The sequence below is a fragment of the Phoca vitulina genome, unplaced genomic scaffold, assembly GCF_004348235.1.
Source record: "Phoca vitulina isolate PV1807 unplaced genomic scaffold, GSC_HSeal_1.0 scaffold45, whole genome shotgun sequence".
In the NCBI taxonomy this organism is placed as follows: Eukaryota; Metazoa; Chordata; class Mammalia; order Carnivora; family Phocidae; genus Phoca; species Phoca vitulina.
In genome coordinates, this window is record NW_022589748.1 from 10607140 (window position 1) to 10625971 (window position 18832).

The window sequence follows — 18832 nt, forward strand, 5'->3', positions numbered from 1 at the left end:
CTCAAAGTACAGGGAGTGAGGGTGGGGCCGGTTTTCGTTTTCTTAAGTTTTATTTAAGTAATCTCTTCGCCCCAAACTCAGCGACCCCAAGATCAAGAGTCGCGTACTCCTCCATCTGAGCCAGCCAGGCGCCCCAAGTGGGGACCAGTTTTGATGAGGTGATTCAAACAAGTCCTTTATTGAGTCTTAAACAATAAACCCCTGTAAACACCTTAAACTGAGAACATGAGAAATAGGATCCCAACAACTTGTGTCCCTGGGGGTGCAAAGTCTTCTCTGAAGAAAGCTGCTTCTGAAGCTCTGCAGGCACCGACTGGGATGGGGGCTGTGGGTGCTGATCTGCTTTCTCCAAGTGGAAAGCTTCCTGGGGAAGGGAAGGAGCTCAGTTACTCTCTCCATCACTGCTGATGATGCCGCGCATATGTGACCAGTCTGGGGGTGGGGCACGGGGCTGCTCATCCTCTGAGCCCAAAGTCCGGCGGTATAGCTCCCCTGGGGCATCTGCTTCTCCTGAAGGGTTCCAAGCTGTGCGTCTGCGTGGCCGGCCTGGATAGAGGGGCAGAAAAAGCAGATCAGTTATCTGAGAAAATCCAAGCCCCGTCTCAGAGAGTGGGAGGAAACCCCTCACCTGAACCACTGATGATGTTGGTAAGGTCCAAGGAGGCCACCTCGGCCGCCTCCTCCCGCTGCTCCTTCAGGGCCCGGCACTTCTCTAAGGAAGGGTTACCTGGGGCAGAAGAGGCTGGTGATCCTCTCTTCCCCAGCTGCCCAGGCCCTCTCCTGCGGCCCCCAGGGCACATCCAGCCTCACCCTTCATGCCCAGGGCTTCCAGCTCTGCCCGGAGGACACTGAGGCGCTCCTTGTGTGAGCGGCAGGGGCCCAGCAGCTTCTTGTAGTTGCGATGGGCACCACAGGCCCGAATGTAACGCTTTAGCCTCATCACAGCTGGGTGGTCCTCACCGCGGCGACCAGAGCCAGCCTGGCAAAGAAAGCAGCTGAAGGCCAAACCTTCTGCACTTGAGTCAGGGCCTCCCTCTTCCTTGAAGGTGGCCTCCCACCCCATCGTCCCCCCTCATCACCTTCCTGCCTTGAGGTTCCGGACTTCCATCTGTGGACGAGGAGGAGGAGCTTCGCGTCCTGCCTTTCCTGGAGCTCTTCTTGAAAGAGTGGTTCTCCTTCTCCCTCTTAGGGCTACCCCCTGCCTCACCGTCACTCACCTCCCTCTCCGAGTCGCTCGCCTCACCACTGATACTGCCCACTTTGGCTGTCTTTCCAGTGCCTTCAGTACTTGGTTTCACCTTTCTCCAGCTGTCTTCCCCATCCTCGCTGCTTCCACTCTGCCTTTTCTCACCCTTCCATGGGGTCCTGTCCTTTCTCTTCCTCTGCACCAGGGGCTCTTCGTCTCCCCCGCTCTTATCCCCACTGCCTGCTTTTTCCTTTTCTTCCTCTCTGTCCCCCGACTCTCCCAGCAGTCTTGCTGCCCTGCTTTTCTGCTTACAGCTCCTCTCCTCCCAAGCTGACTTTTTCCGTCCATTGCCCTGGGCTCCAGCGTTCCAATTCTCCTCCTCTTCCTCTCTGTTGTCTTTCTTTTTGGCTAGGGTGTCCTCCTCCTCCTCACTGTCCTTTTCACTTTCCTGGTGGCTTTTAGCTCCTTTCTTTCCCACTGCCTTCTTTCTTGTGCTCTGGATAGGTTCCTCTTCACTGTCCTCACTCTCCTCCCTGGCCTGCTTCCTACTGGTTAAGGTTTTGCCTGGTGCCTGCTTATTCCTTGTCACAGGTTTCTTCCTAATCCTGCCTTTAGACTCCTCCTCCTCTTCCTCATCTACCTCACTGCTCTCTTCCTTTGAGACCTCACTTGTTCTGGCCGAGCCCTCTTCCTCTTCCTCACTGCTCTCCTTGGCCGCCAGCTTCTCTAATCCAGTCTTTGCAGTCAGGCCCCTCTGCTGTTCTTCCTCATCACTGCTCTCCTCAACTGCTTTCTCTGAGGCTTGCTTTGGACTCTCCCCCTCAGCTGGACTGACTTCTACCGCCGCCATCCCATTCTTTGCTTGGGGGCCAAAGCAGTCTGGACTGGAAGCTGCAGAGCTGGCCTCTGGAATGTGGAGAGAAAAGAAGGTCGGGATGGGTTCCTCCTGGCCCTTCTTCCCTCCACTTGGGGTTGGTTGCCTCTGACAGATGGAGGGAAGGGCAACAGGAAACACAGCTGTCAGTCAGTCCACCCCATGGCTGGTTCCTGCCTCACTGGCCTCCTGCCCTCGTCTAATGCCTTGGGAGAACATGCACGCACAGTAAATACTTTCTGAATGCACCAACTATGCAGAAGGCACTAACCTGACTCCGAATTGAAACGGAACCTTTTCCTCACGGGGCCACTGCTGGGGGTGGGAGGCCTCTTTGCCTTCTTGGCAAGATCTAGCCTCTCTTCCCTGGCACCTGCTTCATCCACCTGTGTGTGCGCGAGAGTGCAAAACGTGTACCAAGTTTGCGTTCCCTACCCCCTCCCAGCCCCCTCCTCCTCAGCAACAAACCCCGCCTCGCGCCCACACCTGCACCTTCAGCAGCTCCTTCTCCACCAGTCGCTTCAGCGCCTGCTTCTCGTCGGGTTCCAGGTGGTCGCGGCCCGCGTGAGCCAAGAACCTCCGCCGCACGATGGAGTGCGTGAGCGTGCTGCGGAGACACGTGTCAAGACGGAGTCCCCGTCCCGCCCCTGCCCTTTCCAACCCCAACTCCAGCCTCTAGTGCACCTGAGGTCCGGGCGGCCTCGGAAGAAGCTACGGATGAACTCCTGCATCTCGTTCTCCCGCGCCATTTTGCTCCACCTGGGATTGGTGGCTCCCGCCTTTTTTTCTCTTCGGCCTCCGTCACCGCGTTTGACAGGAGCTTGCGCACTCGCAGGGTCGCGGCGCCGTGAGAGGAGGGACCGTTGGGGGTTGGTCGCGGGTCGCTTGGACCGGGAGCTTTGCCAGACAAAACTTGCTTGCCTCAGGTAGTTGGAGGGGTTCGCGGCTCCTCCCTTTTCTTAGGGTCAATCGTTTTTTAAAAATTCTCGTTAGAAACCGACTCGACGCCGGCAGCCTTCGGGTGTAATAACGTAATCAACCCGCGACACTGCCTCCGTCCGTGGTCACGGGCACTAGCTAGACCGCAGTGATTTCGAAAGACAGATGAAAAAGGATATCCTCGCCTGAAGACTAGGAATCCCTGGGGGAAAGTCTTGTGGCTTGCGATTGCTAAGCACATCCCGAATCCGCAAAGGTACCTCCGGCGTCCGCCATCTTTATGACATCATCGCGTCGCTGCGACGCCATCTTCAGCGTAGCCCCTGGAAGCTACGTTCTTTTCCCGGTGTTCCTAAGAGGGCAACCCTTGTGGTTAAGAGCCTTGGGCGCGGGGTACGCTGGGAGTTGTAGTCCCGGCGGACACAGCCTTACGGAGTCTCCGGAAGCGGAGGCGTGAGAGGCGGGGCTGTGCGCAGGCTCTGGGCAGCGGGACGGCCGACAACTGCGGGGCATTGCTCCTGGGGCAGGTCATGAACGGGCCGGCGGACGGCGAAGTGGACTACAAGAAGAAATACCGGAACCTGAAGCGGAAGCTCAAGTTCCTCATCTACGTGAGTGCAGGGGTGAGAGGTTGTGGGGGTTGAGGCCTGGCGCTGGTAGGACCTCAGTTTACCCACGTGTAAAGGGAGCGGAGTCAGCTGTCGCCGGGTTCCGGGCCCCTTTACGGATGACCGTTGGCTCAGCGTCCACCTTGCTTGTGATACAGGAACACGAGTGCTTCCAGGAGGAGCTGAGGAAGGCGCAGAGGAAGTTGCTGAAGGTGTCCCGGGATAAGAGGTGGGACACGGTGGGGGGAAGGGGGAATGTCTGCGGGTGGTGTGGCTCCTGTGGATCTACATTCGGACCCCATCCTTGGAATTGGGCCACAGATGCATGGCGCCTGGCTTGGGGCTGTTGCGAGGATCCCTTGGACCAGCTAGAGGGGACAGGGTCCAGGAGAACGTTGCTGAGATGGGAATAAACACTCTTGTTCTCCCCACCTCTTCCTTTAGTTTCCTTCTAGACCGACTTCTGCAGTACGAGAACGTGGATGAAGATTCTTCTGGTGAGCAAGGTCATGAAAAATTAGTGGAGGAAGTGGCTCCTGGCACTTCAGCAAGCTTCCTGGGCCCCTCATTATAGGCTGTGGGGGCTGATAAAACCTCCAGTGGTTCTTAAATCTGTTGCTTGCCCTTCACCTCTACCATTCTTTCACTCGAGTATTTATTGCTTTGCACAGGGGATACAGTGGAATTTGCGTTCTGGCTGGGGGTAACAGGAAAGCAAAGAAACTAGGATCTTAGATTTGAAAGGAATAAAGTCAGGGTTGTATGGTAGTGATCGGAGTAGAGCAGGGGTTGATAAACGTTTTCTGTAAAGGGCCAGATAAAAAATATTTCAGGCTTTGCAGAACTGTTGCAACTACACAGTTCTGCTGTTGTGGTGCAAAGGGAGCCATAGGTGATATGTAAATAAGTGAGCATGGAGGTGTTTCAATAAAACTTTATTTATGGACACTGAAACTTGAATTTCATGTGATTTTCACATGTCATGAGTAGTATTTTTCCTTTGAGTCCACCCCCGCCCAACATTTAAAAACGTAAAAGCTGTTCTTAGTTTGCAAACAACGCAAAAGCAGATGACAGCGTCAGTAGAATGCTCCAGAAAAGCGTTTCTCGGGAAGGAATGTTTGAGCTGGGACCTAGGTAAGAAGCAGAAGCCAATCTTGTGAAGATACAAGTGAGAGATTTCCAGGCAGAGGGAATGGCCAGTGCAGATGCCCTGAGGTAAGAAGGGACCAGGTTGTCTGCAGAGCAGAAGGGCTGAAGCAGTGTTTCCACACTTTGCTTTGAGCACTCCTTATCATGTCAGACCAAGGCCCCACGGACATACTTGCTTATAAGACAACAAAATGAAACAGCGTTAAAGGTCATCGTATATAATTTGTTCTGATGGTTTTTAGACTGTTTTTTTTTTTTTTTAAAGATTTTATTTATTTATTTGACAGAGAGAGACACAGCGAGAGACGGAGCACAAGCAGGGGGAGTGGGAGAGGGAGAAGCAGGCTTCCGGCAGAGCAGGGAGCCCGATGCGGGGTTCGATCCCAGGACCCCGGGATCATGACCTGAGCCGAAGGCAGGCGCTTAACGACTGAGCCACCCAGGCGCCCCTAGACTGCTTTTTTCTTTACTTTTTTTTTTTTTTTTTAACTTAATGCTGGTTGCAAACCACTAAGTTGACTTCATGACCCACTGATAGGTTGAGACCCACAGTTTGAAAAAGTGCTGAGGTGGGCATTTGTGGTCCTATTCCAGCGTGGGGTCCTCATAACCTATGACATATATGATCACCTCTCCCCATGGTGCCTTTAAACACTGGTCTGGAGTGGGGTCAGCAGACAACAGTCAGTTAGGCTACTTGTTTTCGTAAATAATGTTTTATTGGAACACACAATGGTCATTACTTTATGTATGATGGGATGGTAGGTGATGGATGAGGTCAGAGAAATAGGCAGGAGCCAGCTCATGTGGGTCAAGGCAAACCGTTTGGCTTTTCATCCTGCTTCTCATTGCCTGCCTGTTCCTTCCCTGAGGTCTTCCAGGTAACTTCCTGTTTGAGGGGAACTTCAGGACAGGAGCCATGAGAAAAAACAGCATGTTCATGGTCAGAGTGGGATAAATCTTGAGGAGGGAGAACCAGAGACATAAGCCGCCACTCGTATCCTGGAAAAGCCCACCGTCTGGTCAGGGAGACACCCACACATGACACATCTTAGCACAACGTGAGGCGAGCCCTGACAAGTGAGAGTGGAGAGTTTTGCGGAGAGCCAGCAATTAACTGAGCCTGAGGGATTCTGGAAGACTTCTCAGAGAGGCGGTGTTTAATTTTGCCTTTTGATCTGAGCAGAGAAACTGGGGACAGTCTATATCCCGGGTATCAGTTATTTGTCAAATGAGCTATGGGCCTTCTAAGTGGAAGTGCAGAACTGGGAGATAAATTTCTTTTTAGAGGAAATGATGTGAAGGAAGAGTACGGTTCGGTCAGGAGACCAGAAAGGTAGGTTGAGACCAGATTAAGAAGCACTCCAGATGTTCACAGGCAGGAGGGGATGTCACCAGGAAGGCTGGGATCAGCTTTCCAGATGGATCATTCTGGAGCTGCGTGGACAGTGGGTGGCAGGAGAGGTGAGATTGCTGAGCCGGTGATTTTGATGTGGTGGCCTGAGCTGGTGGTCGTTGGGATGGGGAGCAGTGGATAAAGACAGGAGAGATGTGAAGGGTAGCTTAGCAGGACCCTGGACCTGGGGAGTGGAACAGAGGCAGGAGCTGAAGGCAGCTTAGGAGGCTCATAAAGGAAAGTGGCAGAAGATGGTGAACGAGTCAGAGATGGGGGTTCAAGTCCCAGCTCCACACCTTACTCTCTGAGCCTCAGTGACCTCATCTGGAAGGAGGACATGATGCTCTCACCTTCCTCCTTGGATGGTTGTGAGCACAGGGAGCGGGGGTGAACTTTTCAGAGCCTAGCACACAGTTAAGTGCTTGACAGTTGTGTTACGAGGGAGGAGTCCAGGCAGGAAGTCAGTTGTAAAGGACATTTTAGGAAGCTGTGGGCCTCCCCCAAAGAGCACGTGTGTGCCAACTGGGGAGTCACATTCCCTGGGGCCCTTCCATAGAGTTGAGATTGCACCTCTCTGGGGTAGGCTGGAGCCCCCCACCCTCCCTCTGACCAGCCCTACCCCCTCACAGACTCAGATGCCACTGCATCTTCAGATAACAGCGAGACAGAGGGAACACCCAAGTTGTCGGACACGCCAGCCCCCAAGAGGTGGGAAGAAGCCATCGTTCTTCTCTGGGGGTGGGGGTGGGTGGGGGCACCTGGGCCTCCTAGCTGCCTCTGACACCCCCCCCATACTTTCTCCAGGAAGAGAAGCCCTCCGCTGGGGGGTGCCCCCTCCCCCTCCAGCCTCTCCCTGCCTCCTTCAACGGGGTTTCCCCTTCAGGCCTCCACGGCCCCCTCCCCGTACCTGAGCTCGGTGAGTTGCGGTCAAGGGTGGGAAGCGGTAACTGAGCCGCCTGGGAGTAAAGTGGGCATTTTTGGGCAGACGGGCCTCAGGGGGAGGCCGGCCCAACTCTGGGGACATCTGTCTGGGTGTGGCAGCAAGCGTCCGTTGGAGGGGTGTGAGTCGGGGCTGCCCACTTCTCTCTGGTGTAGGAATGGGGGACAGGCGTGACTGAGGAGAGCAGAGCTCAGGACATAGTCCTGCTGCTGTCCCCTCCCCTTCTGTTCTCAGGAGCCACACTCATCACCACCTCTTGTTTTTCCATTCCTCCTCCTGTTTGCGTTTCTTCCCTCCCCCCCCCACCCCATCCACTCCATTTCCCATCTCCATCCCCTCACTCCCGCCTGCAGCTGGCTTCCCCCCCCTACCCCCCATTCCCTTCTGACTACCTGGCCCTGCAGCTGCCCGAGCCCAGCCCCCTGAGGCCCAAGCGGGAGAAACGGCCCCGCCTGCCCCGGAAACTCAAGGTACCCTGATTGGGGGATGTTAGGGAGGGGCCAGAACGGCAGGAGGACCGCCATCTGAGGGAGGCTCGAGATGGGCTGGGGCCTGTCCGAGAACTTCCAAAGATTGATTTGGGGCTGCTGGGGGCCCAACCTAGGGCTAGGCGCTGAGGGGTGGGTCAGAGATGTCCTGGCCCACAGACTTGATGTGGAGAAAAATGAGGGCAGGACCAGCCTTGGGGCACTCAGAGCGAAGACTCGTGGGGGCCAGGCTCATCGTTCACAGGTGGCCTGTGATGCCGGGCAGCCCCAGAGGACGGGCAGAGTTGTGGGATCTGGAGTCAAGACTGCACCAGTTAGAAACCATGTGACCTTGAGCAGGTCTCTCTGACCGTCTCTGCCTCTTCTGCATGTGTAAGTGAGTGCTCAAACCACATGCAGAACGAGTGTTCCTGGGGCACCTGCTCTGTACCAGGCGCTGTCCGAGGTGCTGCAGGTGCGGTAGCGAACAGAACAGACAAAAATCCCCGCCTTCACGAAGCTCCCGTTCTAGCAAGAGAGGTGGAAAACAGACAAGATAAGTAGGTGCCAGCGCCGAGAAATGGGGCCAGGTAGAGCGGGTGGGAAGCTCCAGAGTAGAGAGGGGCCGGTATTGTTGGGTGGGTGGTCTCGGACATTATTTGGTCAGAGGCTTAAAAGAAATGAGAAGCGAGCATGTGGCTCTCTAAACAGGTGTTTCAGGGAGAGCCAGCAGTGCAGAGGCCCCCAGCAGGAAGGAGGCCAGTGTGGTCGGAGGCAAGGGAGGGGTGGTGGGTGGTGGTGAGCAGGTCAGAGAAATAACCAGGGGGCAGGATGGTGGAGCGCCCTCTCGGTGTCGCAGAGACTCGTACCGTGAATGAAATGGGGAGCCGTTGCAGGAGGTCGGGCCGAGGGGAGTCTGCTCTGCTTTATGGAACTCACAGCTGTGTGGAGAACAGACCAGGGAGGCGCTGGGTCAGGATGCAAGTGGGGAGACCCCCGAGGAGGCTCCTGCAGTAAAGCAGGGTATAGAGCCGCCGAAAAGTGGCTGACGCATCAGTTTCAAAGATGGAGCCATGGGAAGACCAGCGCGGGCTGTGGGAAAGAGCGGAGCCCAGGGGCGGCTCCAGGGTTTGGGGCCCGAGCAACTGAAGAAGAGGGGTAGCCTCCCTCTGAGCCCGGGAGGCCCGGGAGGAGCAGCTGTGGGAAGGAAGACGAGGAGTTGGGACATGCTGAATGCTGTCTGGAAAGGCCAGCGAGATACAGGAGGCTGCCAGCCTGGGGCTCGTGGGGTGCACTGAAGTCCTCAGCGTGGAGGTGGGTGTGATTGTTGGGGGAGAACATGGCTGGAGAGGGGAAGAGAGAGGCCTGCGCGCTGAGCCCCAGGAGAGAGTAGGGTCCAGGAGGCACAGTGCCCTTCCAACTCTGAGTCAGGGTAGAACTGGGACTAGACAGGACAGCTTTCAAAGTGGGTAGACGGGGGCCAGAGGCGAAATGGGAGGTCACCGTTTGTGGTGGTTAGGAGTGCTGGTTTGGGGTTCAAATCCCAGCTCTGCCTCTTACCCTCCATGTGACCTTGGCCCCGCACTCTCCTCAGCAGGCTTTTGCTTCTGGCCTGTAGGGCGGGATGGTGCGGAAGGCCAGGGGCGGTGAAGCCTGGAGCCAATGGGTGGAGGCATGGCACGTGTGTGGCGTTGCGGTGTGAGGCCAAGGTGCTGGGTCCTGACGGAGAGGTGACGGGGAGCTGAGTTGTGGCCATCGAGGAGAGAGGAGGTTGGTTGAGAGATGGGCCCAGATCAGTTGCTGTGGTGGAGGAGGGGGTAAATCAGGGAAGGCCTCAAAGAAGAGGTAACATCTGAGCCCAGGGGAGGTGAGATTTGGAAATTGCAGGCTCAGCAAGAGTGGAAGGAGGACAGGGACGTGGCAGAAGTATTGTTTGAGCTGACGCAGGAGGGAGAAGGGAGAAGGACAGTGGACAGAAACATAGGGTGAGGGGGGATCACAGAGACCTGGGTGCCCAGGGCCAGGAGGTCCTTGTAAAGGGGTGGGCGTCACTGAAGTTTCTGGGTGGCTTGATCTGAGGAGACAAAGGACAGCCGTGAAGACAGGAGCAGGTCAGTTAAGGGCCTGGGCCCGTCAGATGGAGTGGGTTTGAGTCCTCCACACACTTCCCGTGTGACCTTGGGCAAGTCATTTCACTTTCTGAGCCTCAGCTTTCTTCTCTGTTTGGTGGGGTCAGTGTAGAATAAAGTAAGTTCAGGGAGAGAAAACACATAGCCCAGTGCCTGGTCCCTAGTAAGTTGTCGATAAACAAGAGCTGCTCTTGGTCACACAGAGGCCATTGAGGAAGGCCAGGAAGGGGTGGGACGTAGGGACTAGGGTGGGGTCCAAAGGTGGCAGCCAGAGGAGGGGGGCTGTCCTCATGGAGCTGGGCCTCTTGTCTGTCACCAGTCCTGGCCAACTCCTGTACCCTGAGGCACTGACCAGGAGGTAAAGGCCCACTCTGGCCCTCCACCACCCCAAGGACAGCAGTGGGGCTGGGGGCTCCTGGAGAGGCAGCCGGTAGGCCATGAGGGCGGAAGGTGTGAAAGCAGGCCCCGGGAGCCGCTGAAGAGACACAGATAAGCGCTTCCTGCCGCTGCCACCCGGGGCCATACGGGACCTGCCCAGCGGGGACCTGCCCAGCGGGGACCTAGCAGGCCTGAGCCTCGGAGTCTTCATTTGCAAGTCTCAGATTCCTCCTCTGGCCCGTGACCTCCCCTCCCTTCCAGGGTGGTCGGAATGGTCGTTAATGGCAGTCACCTGGCACGTAGCAGGTGCTGTTTGGGCCCACAGAGCTCTCTGGTGGGGTGGGGGTGGGGGGGAGTCCTGGCAGGGGGTGGGGGCTGCAGGGTTGGGCAGGACAGAGGCCATGTCCCAGCCTCAGAGGACAAAGCAAGACTTTTGGTGGCTAGAAAAGGACACTCCAGGTGGAGGGGCTGGCCTGTTGTCGGGCGCAGCTTCCCGCCTGTCCCTTGAGTGGGGGAATGACGCGCTCAGGTCTATGTTTTAGAGAGCTCACTCTGGCTGCAGTGTGGAAGAGCTGACTCTGGGAGAGGCTGAAGGCAGGGAGTCCAGTTAGGAGGCTGGTACCGTAGCCCAGGTGAGCTGCGGGGATCCCAAGACAGATGAGGTAGAAGCCTCACCCGGCGGGGGGGGCAAAGGCCTAGGACAGCGTCCAGCTCATCAGTGAGTCCCGAAGTAGGAGGGAGAGGCCGGTGCCGGCAGCTGGGGTCCGAGGTGCCCAGAGGCAGGCAGGCTGGCACTGCGGGCTGGCTCTGACCAGCTCTAAGTGCTGTCACGGGGCAGCCAAGGGGCCTCCCTGGAGAGGGCGGGGCCCGGCCTTCCCCTCCTGGTTTCCTGGGAGACTCCCCTCCCCACCACCACCACCACCCTCATTACCGCTTCCATCACCACCTCTCACCTGCAGGCACTCACTGGGGTGAGATTCAAGGGGCTGAGGTGAGGCAGGCCTCCCCCACCCCGATTCCAGCATTGGCTGGTCCGGCTGTGTCCACTGCCCCTGGCATGAGCCTTCGCCCCCCTCCCCTGTCCCCCCAGAACTGCCTTAAGAGGCCCCCGCCAGCCTTCTGGAGGTCCAGTGCCTCCCTGACCAGCCCTCCCTGTGTTTCTTCCCCCTGCTGCAGATGGCGGTGGGCCCCCCCGACTGCCCTGTGGGAGGGCCGCTGACCTTCCCAGGCCGGGGCTCCGGGGCCGGGGTGGGGGCAGCCCTGGCCCCACTGCCCCCACCCAAGATGCCTCCTCCCACGATCCTGAGCGCCGTCCCTCGGCAGATGTTCAGCGACGCGGGCAGCGGGGATGATGCCCTGGACGGGGATGATGACCTGGTGATCGACATCCCAGAGTGACCCCCTCTCTGGCCGAGCCCCCGCCCTGTGCCCGACGCCAGCACACATGAGCCCCCAGCTTCCGCAGAGACGTTTATTGACGCCCAGTTGCCATGCTGCGGCCACTGACACGATCAGAAGAGGCGTAAACATGCACGGATGTCCCCCGGGAGGTGGGTCCCCGCGGGGGTGGGGGTGGGGGGGAGGGCAGAGGCCCTGCCCTCCCATCCTGGCCCCATCCAGGGGACAGTTCTTTAAATGAGTGGCCGGGAGCATCTGCTACCTCTGGGAGAGGCAGAGAGCCTGCGGGGCCCCCCCATTTAAAAGGGCAGCTGTACAGGGCTAGGTTGGTTGGTTGGTTTTTAAGGAAGATTCTGTATTAAAGGAGTGGCTCTTTTTTTTTGTTTTTGTTTTTTGGCCTTCTCTTTTTTGGAGACATTCCCCTCCTCCGAACCCCCCCGAATCCGACCTCCTCCCTGTGGGCCGAGGGGGACGGGGCAGCCTGGAGGGGCAGGAGAGAGGCGCGGCAGCCCCCTGCGGGGGTGTTTGCATATCTGCGTGGGAGCGAGTCAGGCAGGAGGAAGTTTGCATATGTGAATATAGATGTCCACGGCCCCTCACGAGAGGACAGACCCACGGTCACGCAGACTCTCACAAAATAAGACAGGTAGTGGGGGGCGGGGCATCCACCCCGTGTAAACGTGCAACACACTCGTGCGGAGGTTGGGTCCTGGCCCCGCGGGGCCCGTGCGGGGCAGCTGCCACCCACTCAGGCTGAGGACAGGGCCCCGGCGGCGGGGGGCAGCTCGCTGGTCAGGGTGTGCCAGCGCTCCAGGGCTGCGTCCGGCTGCCGCAGGCAGTCACTCCAGTGCTTCCGGGCCTCGTCCCGGGCCCCGGGCCCCAGGGACACGCCACCTGGGGGGCAGCAAGAGGCCAGCACTGTCAGGGCCCGTCTCCGCTGGCCTGCCCCCCCCCGCCCCCCCCCCTCGGCCCCACCCGGCAGCCTCGTCCCCTCACCGATGAAGTCGTTGGATTTGCCGATGTCGTAGTCCCACACTGTGACTTCCAGAGTCTTGGTGGCCAGAACAGAGAGCTCCATCTCGTAGAAGAAGTCCTGGGGCAGGGCAGGCCACAGCTTCCGTGAGGCCCCGGCCCCAGCCCCCCCCACCCCCGGCTTGATTTCTGGGCCCTTCCCCTCTTACCTCATTAAATTCCGGATTGAGAGTCTTCTTCTTCACACACGTTTTATGCTTGGATTTCTTATCCACGTCAGGCCTCAGGTACCTGCAGAGGAGGGCGGGGCGGTCAGGGACGCATCAGGCCGCGGAGGAGGTCAGGCCCCCAGGGGAGGGAAGGGCGGGCTCACGTCTTGACGTAGGGGTCAGAGTAGCCGTTGACGTCCATGGCAGCCAGGTGGGCGCAGCGCACGATGCCCACCAGCAGCCCCCGGCGCCGAGAGCTGTAGCTGAGACTCAGCAGGATGCGCCCGCGCTCTTCCAGCAGCCCGGGCCCCTGCTCGGCCTGCTCCAGCTGTGGGGGGGACTCGGGGGTCAGCCCGCATCCCCGCCACCTCCCACCCACACGGGCGCGGTCCCTGTGGGGTACCTCACCTCCTTCAGGTAACAGGAGATGCCCCTCAGTGCCACTGACATGGAGGAGGGTGAAGCCAGCTGAGGGGACGGAGAGAAGGTTCTGGAAACCTAGCCTCCCCAGGGTCGCCGCCCCCCCCCCCCCCCCCCCCCCCCCGCCCCAGCCCCTACACAGACCGGGACCTGGCGCTCAAGGCAGATGTTAAAATGTTTCTTCTGTGAAGGCTTGAGGCGGCGGAGGGGTACTCGGATCTCCCCGATGAATTCATTGTGGCTCAGCTTGTCCTCGTCACAGACGGAGATCCTGGCGGGGAACTGCAGGGTCAGGGCCCCCGGCGTACCTGAGCCTGCTCCGGTGGGGAGAAAGGTCCTCCAACCGAACGCGGGGCACCTGAAGCCAGTCCCAGCTCTGCCCTACTCTACGCCTCACCTGTCTCACGGGCTGTGTGGTGCCCTGTCCCGCTGCCCCGGCCACCCCCGGTCCATCGGGACCCGCGCAGCTACTTCAGGAAGCCCTCACAAATCCTGAGGACCGCCACCCTCCACTGCCTCCATTCAGAGCCTGGGGACGGGATCCAACTGAACAACGTGCCCAGAGCAGGCATTGGTGGGTGTGGGTCCCAGACTCCGTGTGCAAGGGCTGGAAGCGCCTTGAGGAGCCTTGGGCAGTCGGGCGAGGATCCCACGCCTCCTCTGGCACTCCTGTCCTTGTCTGCCTGGAGCAGGGAACCAGCCTGGGAGAGACACGGGAGCCCAGCGATTAAGAAATGACAGCTTTTAGGGGCGCCTGGGTGGCTCAGTCAGTTAAGCGTCTGCCTTCGGCTCCGGTGGTGATCCCAGGGTCCTGGGATCGAGCCCCGCGTCGGGCTCCCTGCTCCGCAGGGAGTCCGCTTCTCCCTCTCCCCCTGCTTGTGTGTACGCTCTCTCCCTCTCTGACAAAATCTTTAAGAAATGATTGCTTTTAGTTCCGTTCGTCCCCTTCTGCAGCTCCCTGCGCTTCCTTCTGTCCTGACACTCCTGAGGAGCTGTCATGGAGGGCTGTTCATTTCCTACCTCTGCCACCTACTAGCTACCTGTGTGACCTTGGCCAAGTCACTCAAGCTCCCTATGCCTCAATTCCCATCTATAAAATGGAGATATGAGCACCCACCTCCTACAACTATCAGGATCAAGGGAAATAAATGTCAAGTTGCATAACCCAGGGCTGGGCACCAGTGCACACTCGGCTACTCAGGCCTAATGCGCTCACATCTGAAAGATGGGCCAGCCTTCCCGGTGTCTGCCTCTGTCCCCCCCGCCCCCACCGCCCCGATCCCCAGTCAGCCTCACAGCCAGCAGAATGATCTCCAAAACCCAAGGCTGACCATGCCCCCGCCCCAGTGCCAACCCTGCCCCGGCTTCCCCATTGCCAAGAACACAGCTAAAGGCCTCACAAGCCTGGGCCGTGCTGCCCTTCAGTCGGGCCAGGGACTATAGTCCCCACAGCCCCACCTCCTGGGATGATGGAGCAAGTTCCCTGTCCCTGAAGACTTCACTCCTTAGCACGGGATGTTAGGGGGGCACAGGCATGAGGATGGGCAGACCTCTGCTACATAGGTCTGACGTCTGGGGCTTTGGGGAGGGCGCTCGGCAACCAGGGAAAGCTTCCAGGAGGAGGCACAGCGGGGAGCACTTTCCATGGAAGAGACACAACAGGCAGAGGTCAGGAGTCTTGAAGCTGACCAGCAGTAGGAGGAGATATTTGGAGGGCAGGAATGCCGGGGAAACATTTTGGCCTGCTGCCGAAGGGGGATGGGGAGCCAGTGATTGTTCCCGAGCATCTGAGAGGGGCTTAATGGGAGGCAGATCAACCAACCAAAGAAGGTGGCGATGACAGCTCCCAGAGGAGGTGCTGAGTTGGAATCCTCGGTAACAGGGGGAATGGAGCCCTCACCTGAGCACCTTGTGGGTGATGTCCTCATCCGTGATCCCACTGTACGTCAGATCCTCATTCCACACGGGATTCAGCGTGTTCCTCTGAGTCTTAGTTTTTAGCTTATTGGCCTGAGGTGTGGGGACGAAGGTTCTCAGTCCACGTCCCCCAGACCCACGGAGGCTGAAGGCATGGGATGTTTGGGGACAGACCCACAAGCCGGCTCAGGCTGGGGGAGGGAAGAGGCCGTTACCTTGCAGGCCCCAGGCAGCAGGTGTAGCTTGACATAGGGGTCGGCCAGGCCATTGAAATCCATGGGCTTGAGGCCCTGCAGGGGAGGGGAGGGAAGAGGGCTGCAAGCTCCCAGCCCTGCCTCCCTCCCTCCCGCTGCAGAGTGGATCCTTGGGGTGTGGAGAGTCAAGAAGAAGGGTGCCGGGGGATAGCGGTCGGGGGAAGGAGGAGGGGTCCAACCTGGGGACCTGGAAACAGGCAAACGGGGCCAGGGCTTGGGAGGCCGGGAGTACCCACCTTGGCCCTGAGGATACTGCAGTGCAGAGTGCAGGAGGCCTGGTCGTAGAGAAGGTCAAACTCCAGCATGCCCAGGGCGGCTGGAGAAGAGGAAAGACCAGCGTGAGGCAGTGTGTAAGGACAGGTGTGTGTGTGAGAGACCCGTGGGCAGGCTGGGGAAGGTGCGCGTGCCTGGGCGTCTGGCGGCCTGCGAGGGGGGGGGTGCGCGCGAGCGTCTGGGTCCCCGGCTGGGCCGCAACTGGGGCTGTGTGGGTGGTTGAGTGTCTCAGCAGAAATATTGAATATTGAGCCTTTCGGAAACTGTCTGTAATCTCCACCCTGACTGCAGCCCTGGAGGCAGAGCCCACCTCCCCCAACACGCCCAGCAGGGCCCCAGCCCCTTTCCACAGCCCAGAAGCACCCCCCCTCAACCCCCAGACTCACTGGTATCATCCGAGTCATAGCTGTCCACCTCCGCTCCGTCCTCGGGCGTGGTGGCCCCAAGGAGGGCTGCAGGCGGGGCCAGGGCCAGGGGTGCCAGGCGGGCAGGGGCCTCCCTGAAATCCCTGCCCCCGCCTTCAGGTCCTGGTCCCCGGCGGGGGAAGTAGTCAGAGATCTGCCGGATGGGCCGGATGGGCCCAGGGCACACGTTGATGGCCATGTGCTCCTGGATGTTGATGGTCATGCGGTCGCCCCTGCGGCCCCTCATGCAGCACCCTTGGCTGCAGGAGGGAGGTCCAAGAGAGCGTGAGCCCCAGGCGGCAACCTCCCCAGTTGGTGGGGCCCTCCCTGGCTTCCCTTCCCAGGTGTGGAGGGAGAGGGTGGCCTGGGCCAGCTGGTGGGCAGGCAGGAGGCCTGAGCCCTCCAGACCCCCAGCTTCGCTGCACCGGGGCTGGGCAGCCAGCCCACTCCCCCAGATAGGTCCTGGCTCCACCTCGGCCATGCCCACATACCTTTGGACAGTCCCGATGCCATCTTCCCAGCTCCTGCCCCTCATCCTGGGATGCTGTCTGCCCCTGGGCCCTGCCTGCCTCTGAAGCAGCCCTGCAGGCCCCCTCCTCTGCCTCTCCTAGGCTCTGTCCATCCCTCTGCACCAGGGGCCTGTCTGGGCCGGGTGTCACCCACCCCTCTAGGCTTTCATGGCCCACTGTCCCTTCATTCAGCCCCAGGATCGGCCTGCCTACCTGCGTGCCTGGTCCCCCCTACCCTGCAGCCCCCCGCGGGGGACCCCCGCCTCGGACGCCTCCTCCTGAGACTGGCTCTCCAAGAGGAGCCAGAAATTGCAGCCTCCAGGGAGCTAAGCACGCCGTGGGCTCACAGGCTACCACACACGCGCTCCCTCACCCTCACGCCCCCGGCGGCCCAGCCCTCTGCACCTGTGTCTGTGCCTCCAACAGGTGCCCAAGCCCTGGGGTGGGGGGGGGCGGCAGGTACAGGCTGGGCGGTGGCGGCCGGCGACTCCCTCGGCGGCCAGCGAGAAGAGCGCGGAGTCCGGCGGTGAGAGCCGAGAGGGAGGGAGGGAGAGCCGGAGAAAGTGCGGGGAGGAGGGGGTGAGCGAGGTGGAGGCGAGGAAGCAGCCGGCGCAGGCGGCGGGGGGGCGGGGAGGGGCGGCCGGAGGCTGGGGAGGGGGCGGGACTCTCCCGCCCGCGCCCGCCGGGCACCGACCGGGGTGCACGCGAGTGCACAGCACACACACACACACACACACCCACGGGCACTCCCGCGCACACGCCTGCGCCCACGTGCGCACGCTCGCACACATGCACTAACCCACCGCGGAGAACTTCGCCGACACACACTCGCAGACACACGGGCTCCCTGCGCCACCGGGAACCAGCGGCGAGAACTGCCCGGTGTTCCCCAACTCCCCGGAGACCCCGGGCCCCCGCCCCTGCCCCCGCGCCGAGCCCGCGGCGCCGGCCTCCCCGGCCGTCTCCTCGCTTCCCTCCCGGGTCTGCGGCGCCGGACCACCCGCCTGGTTGCCATGGCGACGCCTGCTCCTCCTCCTCCTCCTCCTCCCCCGCCCCCCGCGCATCCTCACGCCCCTCCCCCACGGAGAGAGCGCGGGGGGAGGGAGTAGGCTGGCGGGCCCTCCCCTCCCCAGATCCGTAGGGGCGGGGCTTAGAGATCCGCAGTGACCCCGGGGTGGGCAGGCGCCGGGGATCTGATCGGCCCGCTCTCGCTGGCCTGGGATCTGGGGGTCTCCGAGCCGGGCCCGGGAACCTCACAGTCTGAGGGACGCGACAGGTCCGAGGCTGTGGCTTCCCCCCGCCCCCCCCCCCCCCTCTCTGTACCTGTTCCGGCGTCCCTCCTGTCGCCCCACTCACCCCCCAAGGGCCGGGGGCCCCTCCCTCACCCCCCCCCCCCCGCCATCTCCAGTTCTGTCCGTCAGGTGGGGAAGGGCGTCGGGCTTCCTTCTGAACGCCCGGGAGCCTTGCAGTCCAGTCCCTCACCAGTCTGCCATTTCCCACCCGAACCCTGCCATCTGCCTGTCAAACTCCAGCCTTGGACCTTTGCTCTTCTTTGCCCCAAACCCGCCGTCCCCCCAAGACAGAGTCCTCACAGTGGCCTTTAAGGCCCTTCGGCCCAAGACCCTGACTTCTCCGATCCGCGGCTGTCTGGCAGGAACGTTACTTGCAGTTCCTAGAACACACCTGGATCTCCGAGGCCTCTGGACCTTTGCTCACAGGACCTCCCCAGCCTGGAAGAGCTTCCCTTCCTTCGGGAGTCATCCTGGGTCACCTCTTCCTAGCAGTCTTCCTAGAGTATCCCCACCCCACCCCCTAGCTTCCAATGCGCCACCTTAGGCTCCGTTCTACCGCCTGTTTACATTTCCGTCTCCCCCACCACCAGGGAGGGCCATGGAGGCTCCCTCAAGCTGGGCCTGGCCCTCAGTTGGCACCCCGGAGTATTGTGATTTAAAAGTAAGAGAAGTGTGGTTGCACAATAATGTGAATGTACTTAACACTACTGAACCGTATGTTTGCAAATGGTTAAGATAGAAATACTATGTGTATTTTTTTAAAATACACGATTTTTTTTTTAAAAAGAGAGAGAAATGCAAAGTCAAACCACACTGAGATAGCACTTATCACCTACCAGATGACAAAACTCAAAGCATCTGTTAACACACAATGCGTACAACGCTGTGGGTAAATGGGCACCATCTCTGAGGAGGCCATTCTGATGGTGGGTACCAAGATGACAAATACACAGACCTTTGACCCAGAAATTCTACTTCTAGGATTTTATCCTACAGATATGCTGGCCCATGAGCAAAATAATCAAAGTTCAGGGTTCTTTAATGCAGCATGTTTGCAATGACAAAAGACGGGAAACAACCTAAATGTCCACGAGCAGGGGATCAGTTCAATCAGT

General features: G+C 59.6%; 3 protein-coding genes across 8 annotated transcripts; 1 reads left to right on the plus strand and 2 right to left on the minus strand.

Annotated features, from left to right (window-relative positions):
- Positions 1-55: 55 nt before the first annotated feature.
- On the minus strand, positions 56-3209 carry HIRIP3 (HIRA interacting protein 3). Of its 2 annotated transcripts, none has more exons than XM_032430653.1 (7): positions 2745-3209; positions 2553-2667; positions 2332-2446; positions 1080-2092; positions 811-979; positions 629-727; positions 56-546 (listed from the first exon to the last, which is right to left on the minus strand). In XM_032430653.1, the coding sequence occupies exons 1-7, from the start codon at positions 2807-2809 to the stop codon at positions 383-385; spliced, it is 1740 nt and encodes a 579-aa protein (XP_032286544.1). In that variant the 5' UTR covers positions 2810-3209; the 3' UTR covers positions 56-382. The 2 variants fall into 2 exon arrangements, with proteins under 2 accessions (XP_032286544.1, XP_032286543.1); XM_032430652.1 differs by having other exon boundaries at positions 2547-2667.
- A 93-nt stretch (positions 3210-3302) lies between these two features.
- On the plus strand, positions 3303-11606 carry INO80E (INO80 complex subunit E). Of its 3 annotated transcripts, none has more exons than XM_032430666.1 (7): positions 3303-3610; positions 3766-3836; positions 4052-4104; positions 6785-6863; positions 6960-7071; positions 7449-7565; positions 11246-11606. In XM_032430666.1, exons 1-7 carry the CDS (start codon positions 3530-3532, stop codon positions 11465-11467), a joined length of 735 nt encoding a protein of 244 aa, XP_032286557.1. In that variant the 5' UTR covers positions 3303-3529; the 3' UTR covers positions 11468-11606. The 3 variants fall into 3 exon arrangements, with proteins under 3 accessions (XP_032286557.1, XP_032286559.1, XP_032286558.1); XM_032430668.1 differs by lacking the exon at positions 11246-11606 and adding an exon at positions 10612-11071 and having other exon boundaries at positions 3475-3610; XM_032430667.1 differs by lacking the exon at positions 7449-7565 and having other exon boundaries at positions 3475-3610; positions 11246-11492.
- On the minus strand, positions 11527-16970 carry DOC2A (double C2 domain alpha). Of its 3 annotated transcripts, none has more exons than XM_032430654.1 (11): positions 16831-16970; positions 15899-16176; positions 15476-15555; positions 15201-15275; positions 14969-15078; positions 13213-13339; positions 13057-13116; positions 12813-12976; positions 12649-12730; positions 12464-12560; positions 11527-12361 (listed from the first exon to the last, which is right to left on the minus strand). In XM_032430654.1, exons 2-11 carry the CDS (start codon positions 16161-16163, stop codon positions 12216-12218), a joined length of 1206 nt encoding a protein of 401 aa, XP_032286545.1. In that variant the 5' UTR covers positions 16164-16176; positions 16831-16970; the 3' UTR covers positions 11527-12215. The 3 variants fall into 3 exon arrangements, with proteins under 3 accessions (XP_032286545.1, XP_032286547.1, XP_032286548.1); XM_032430656.1 differs by lacking the exon at positions 16831-16970 and adding an exon at positions 16639-16784; XM_032430657.1 differs by lacking the exon at positions 13057-13116 and having other exon boundaries at positions 12813-12978; positions 13212-13339.
- Between the last annotated feature and the right edge of the window lie 1862 nt (positions 16971-18832).

What these genes read in the sequence shown, in the direction of transcription:
- HIRIP3 (XM_032430652.1), bottom strand. Translation starts at nt 2,809, where the DNA reads ATGGCGCGGGAGAACGAGATGCAGGAGTTCATCCGTAGCTTCTTCCGA. An exon ending in CGAGGCCGCCCGGACCTCAG is followed by an intron (nt 2,668 to 2,744) that starts GTGCACTAGAGG and finishes GTGTCTCCGCAG; the next exon opens with CACGCTCACGCACTCCATCG. An exon ending in CGGAACCTCAAGGCAGGAAG is followed by an intron (nt 980 to 1,079) that starts GTGATGAGGGGG and finishes TTTCTTTGCCAG; the next exon opens with GCTGGCTCTGGTCGCCGCGG.
- INO80E (XM_032430666.1), top strand. Translation starts at nt 3,530, where the DNA reads ATGAACGGGCCGGCGGACGGCGAAGTGGACTACAAGAAGAAATACCGG. An exon ending in CGTGGATGAAGATTCTTCTG is followed by an intron (nt 4,105 to 6,784) that starts GTGAGCAAGGTC and finishes ACCCCCTCACAG; the next exon opens with ACTCAGATGCCACTGCATCT. An exon ending in GACACGCCAGCCCCCAAGAG is followed by an intron (nt 6,864 to 6,959) that starts GTGGGAAGAAGC and finishes TACTTTCTCCAG; the next exon opens with GAAGAGAAGCCCTCCGCTGG.
- DOC2A (XM_032430654.1), bottom strand. Translation starts at nt 16,163, where the DNA reads ATGAGGGGCCGCAGGGGCGACCGCATGACCATCAACATCCAGGAGCAC. An exon ending in GCCTTGAGCGCCAGGTCCCG is followed by an intron (nt 13,117 to 13,212) that starts GTCTGTGTAGGG and finishes CCGTCCCCTCAG; the next exon opens with CTGGCTTCACCCTCCTCCAT. An exon ending in TCAATCCGGAATTTAATGAG is followed by an intron (nt 12,561 to 12,648) that starts GTAAGAGGGGAA and finishes GCCCTGCCCCAG; the next exon opens with GACTTCTTCTACGAGATGGA.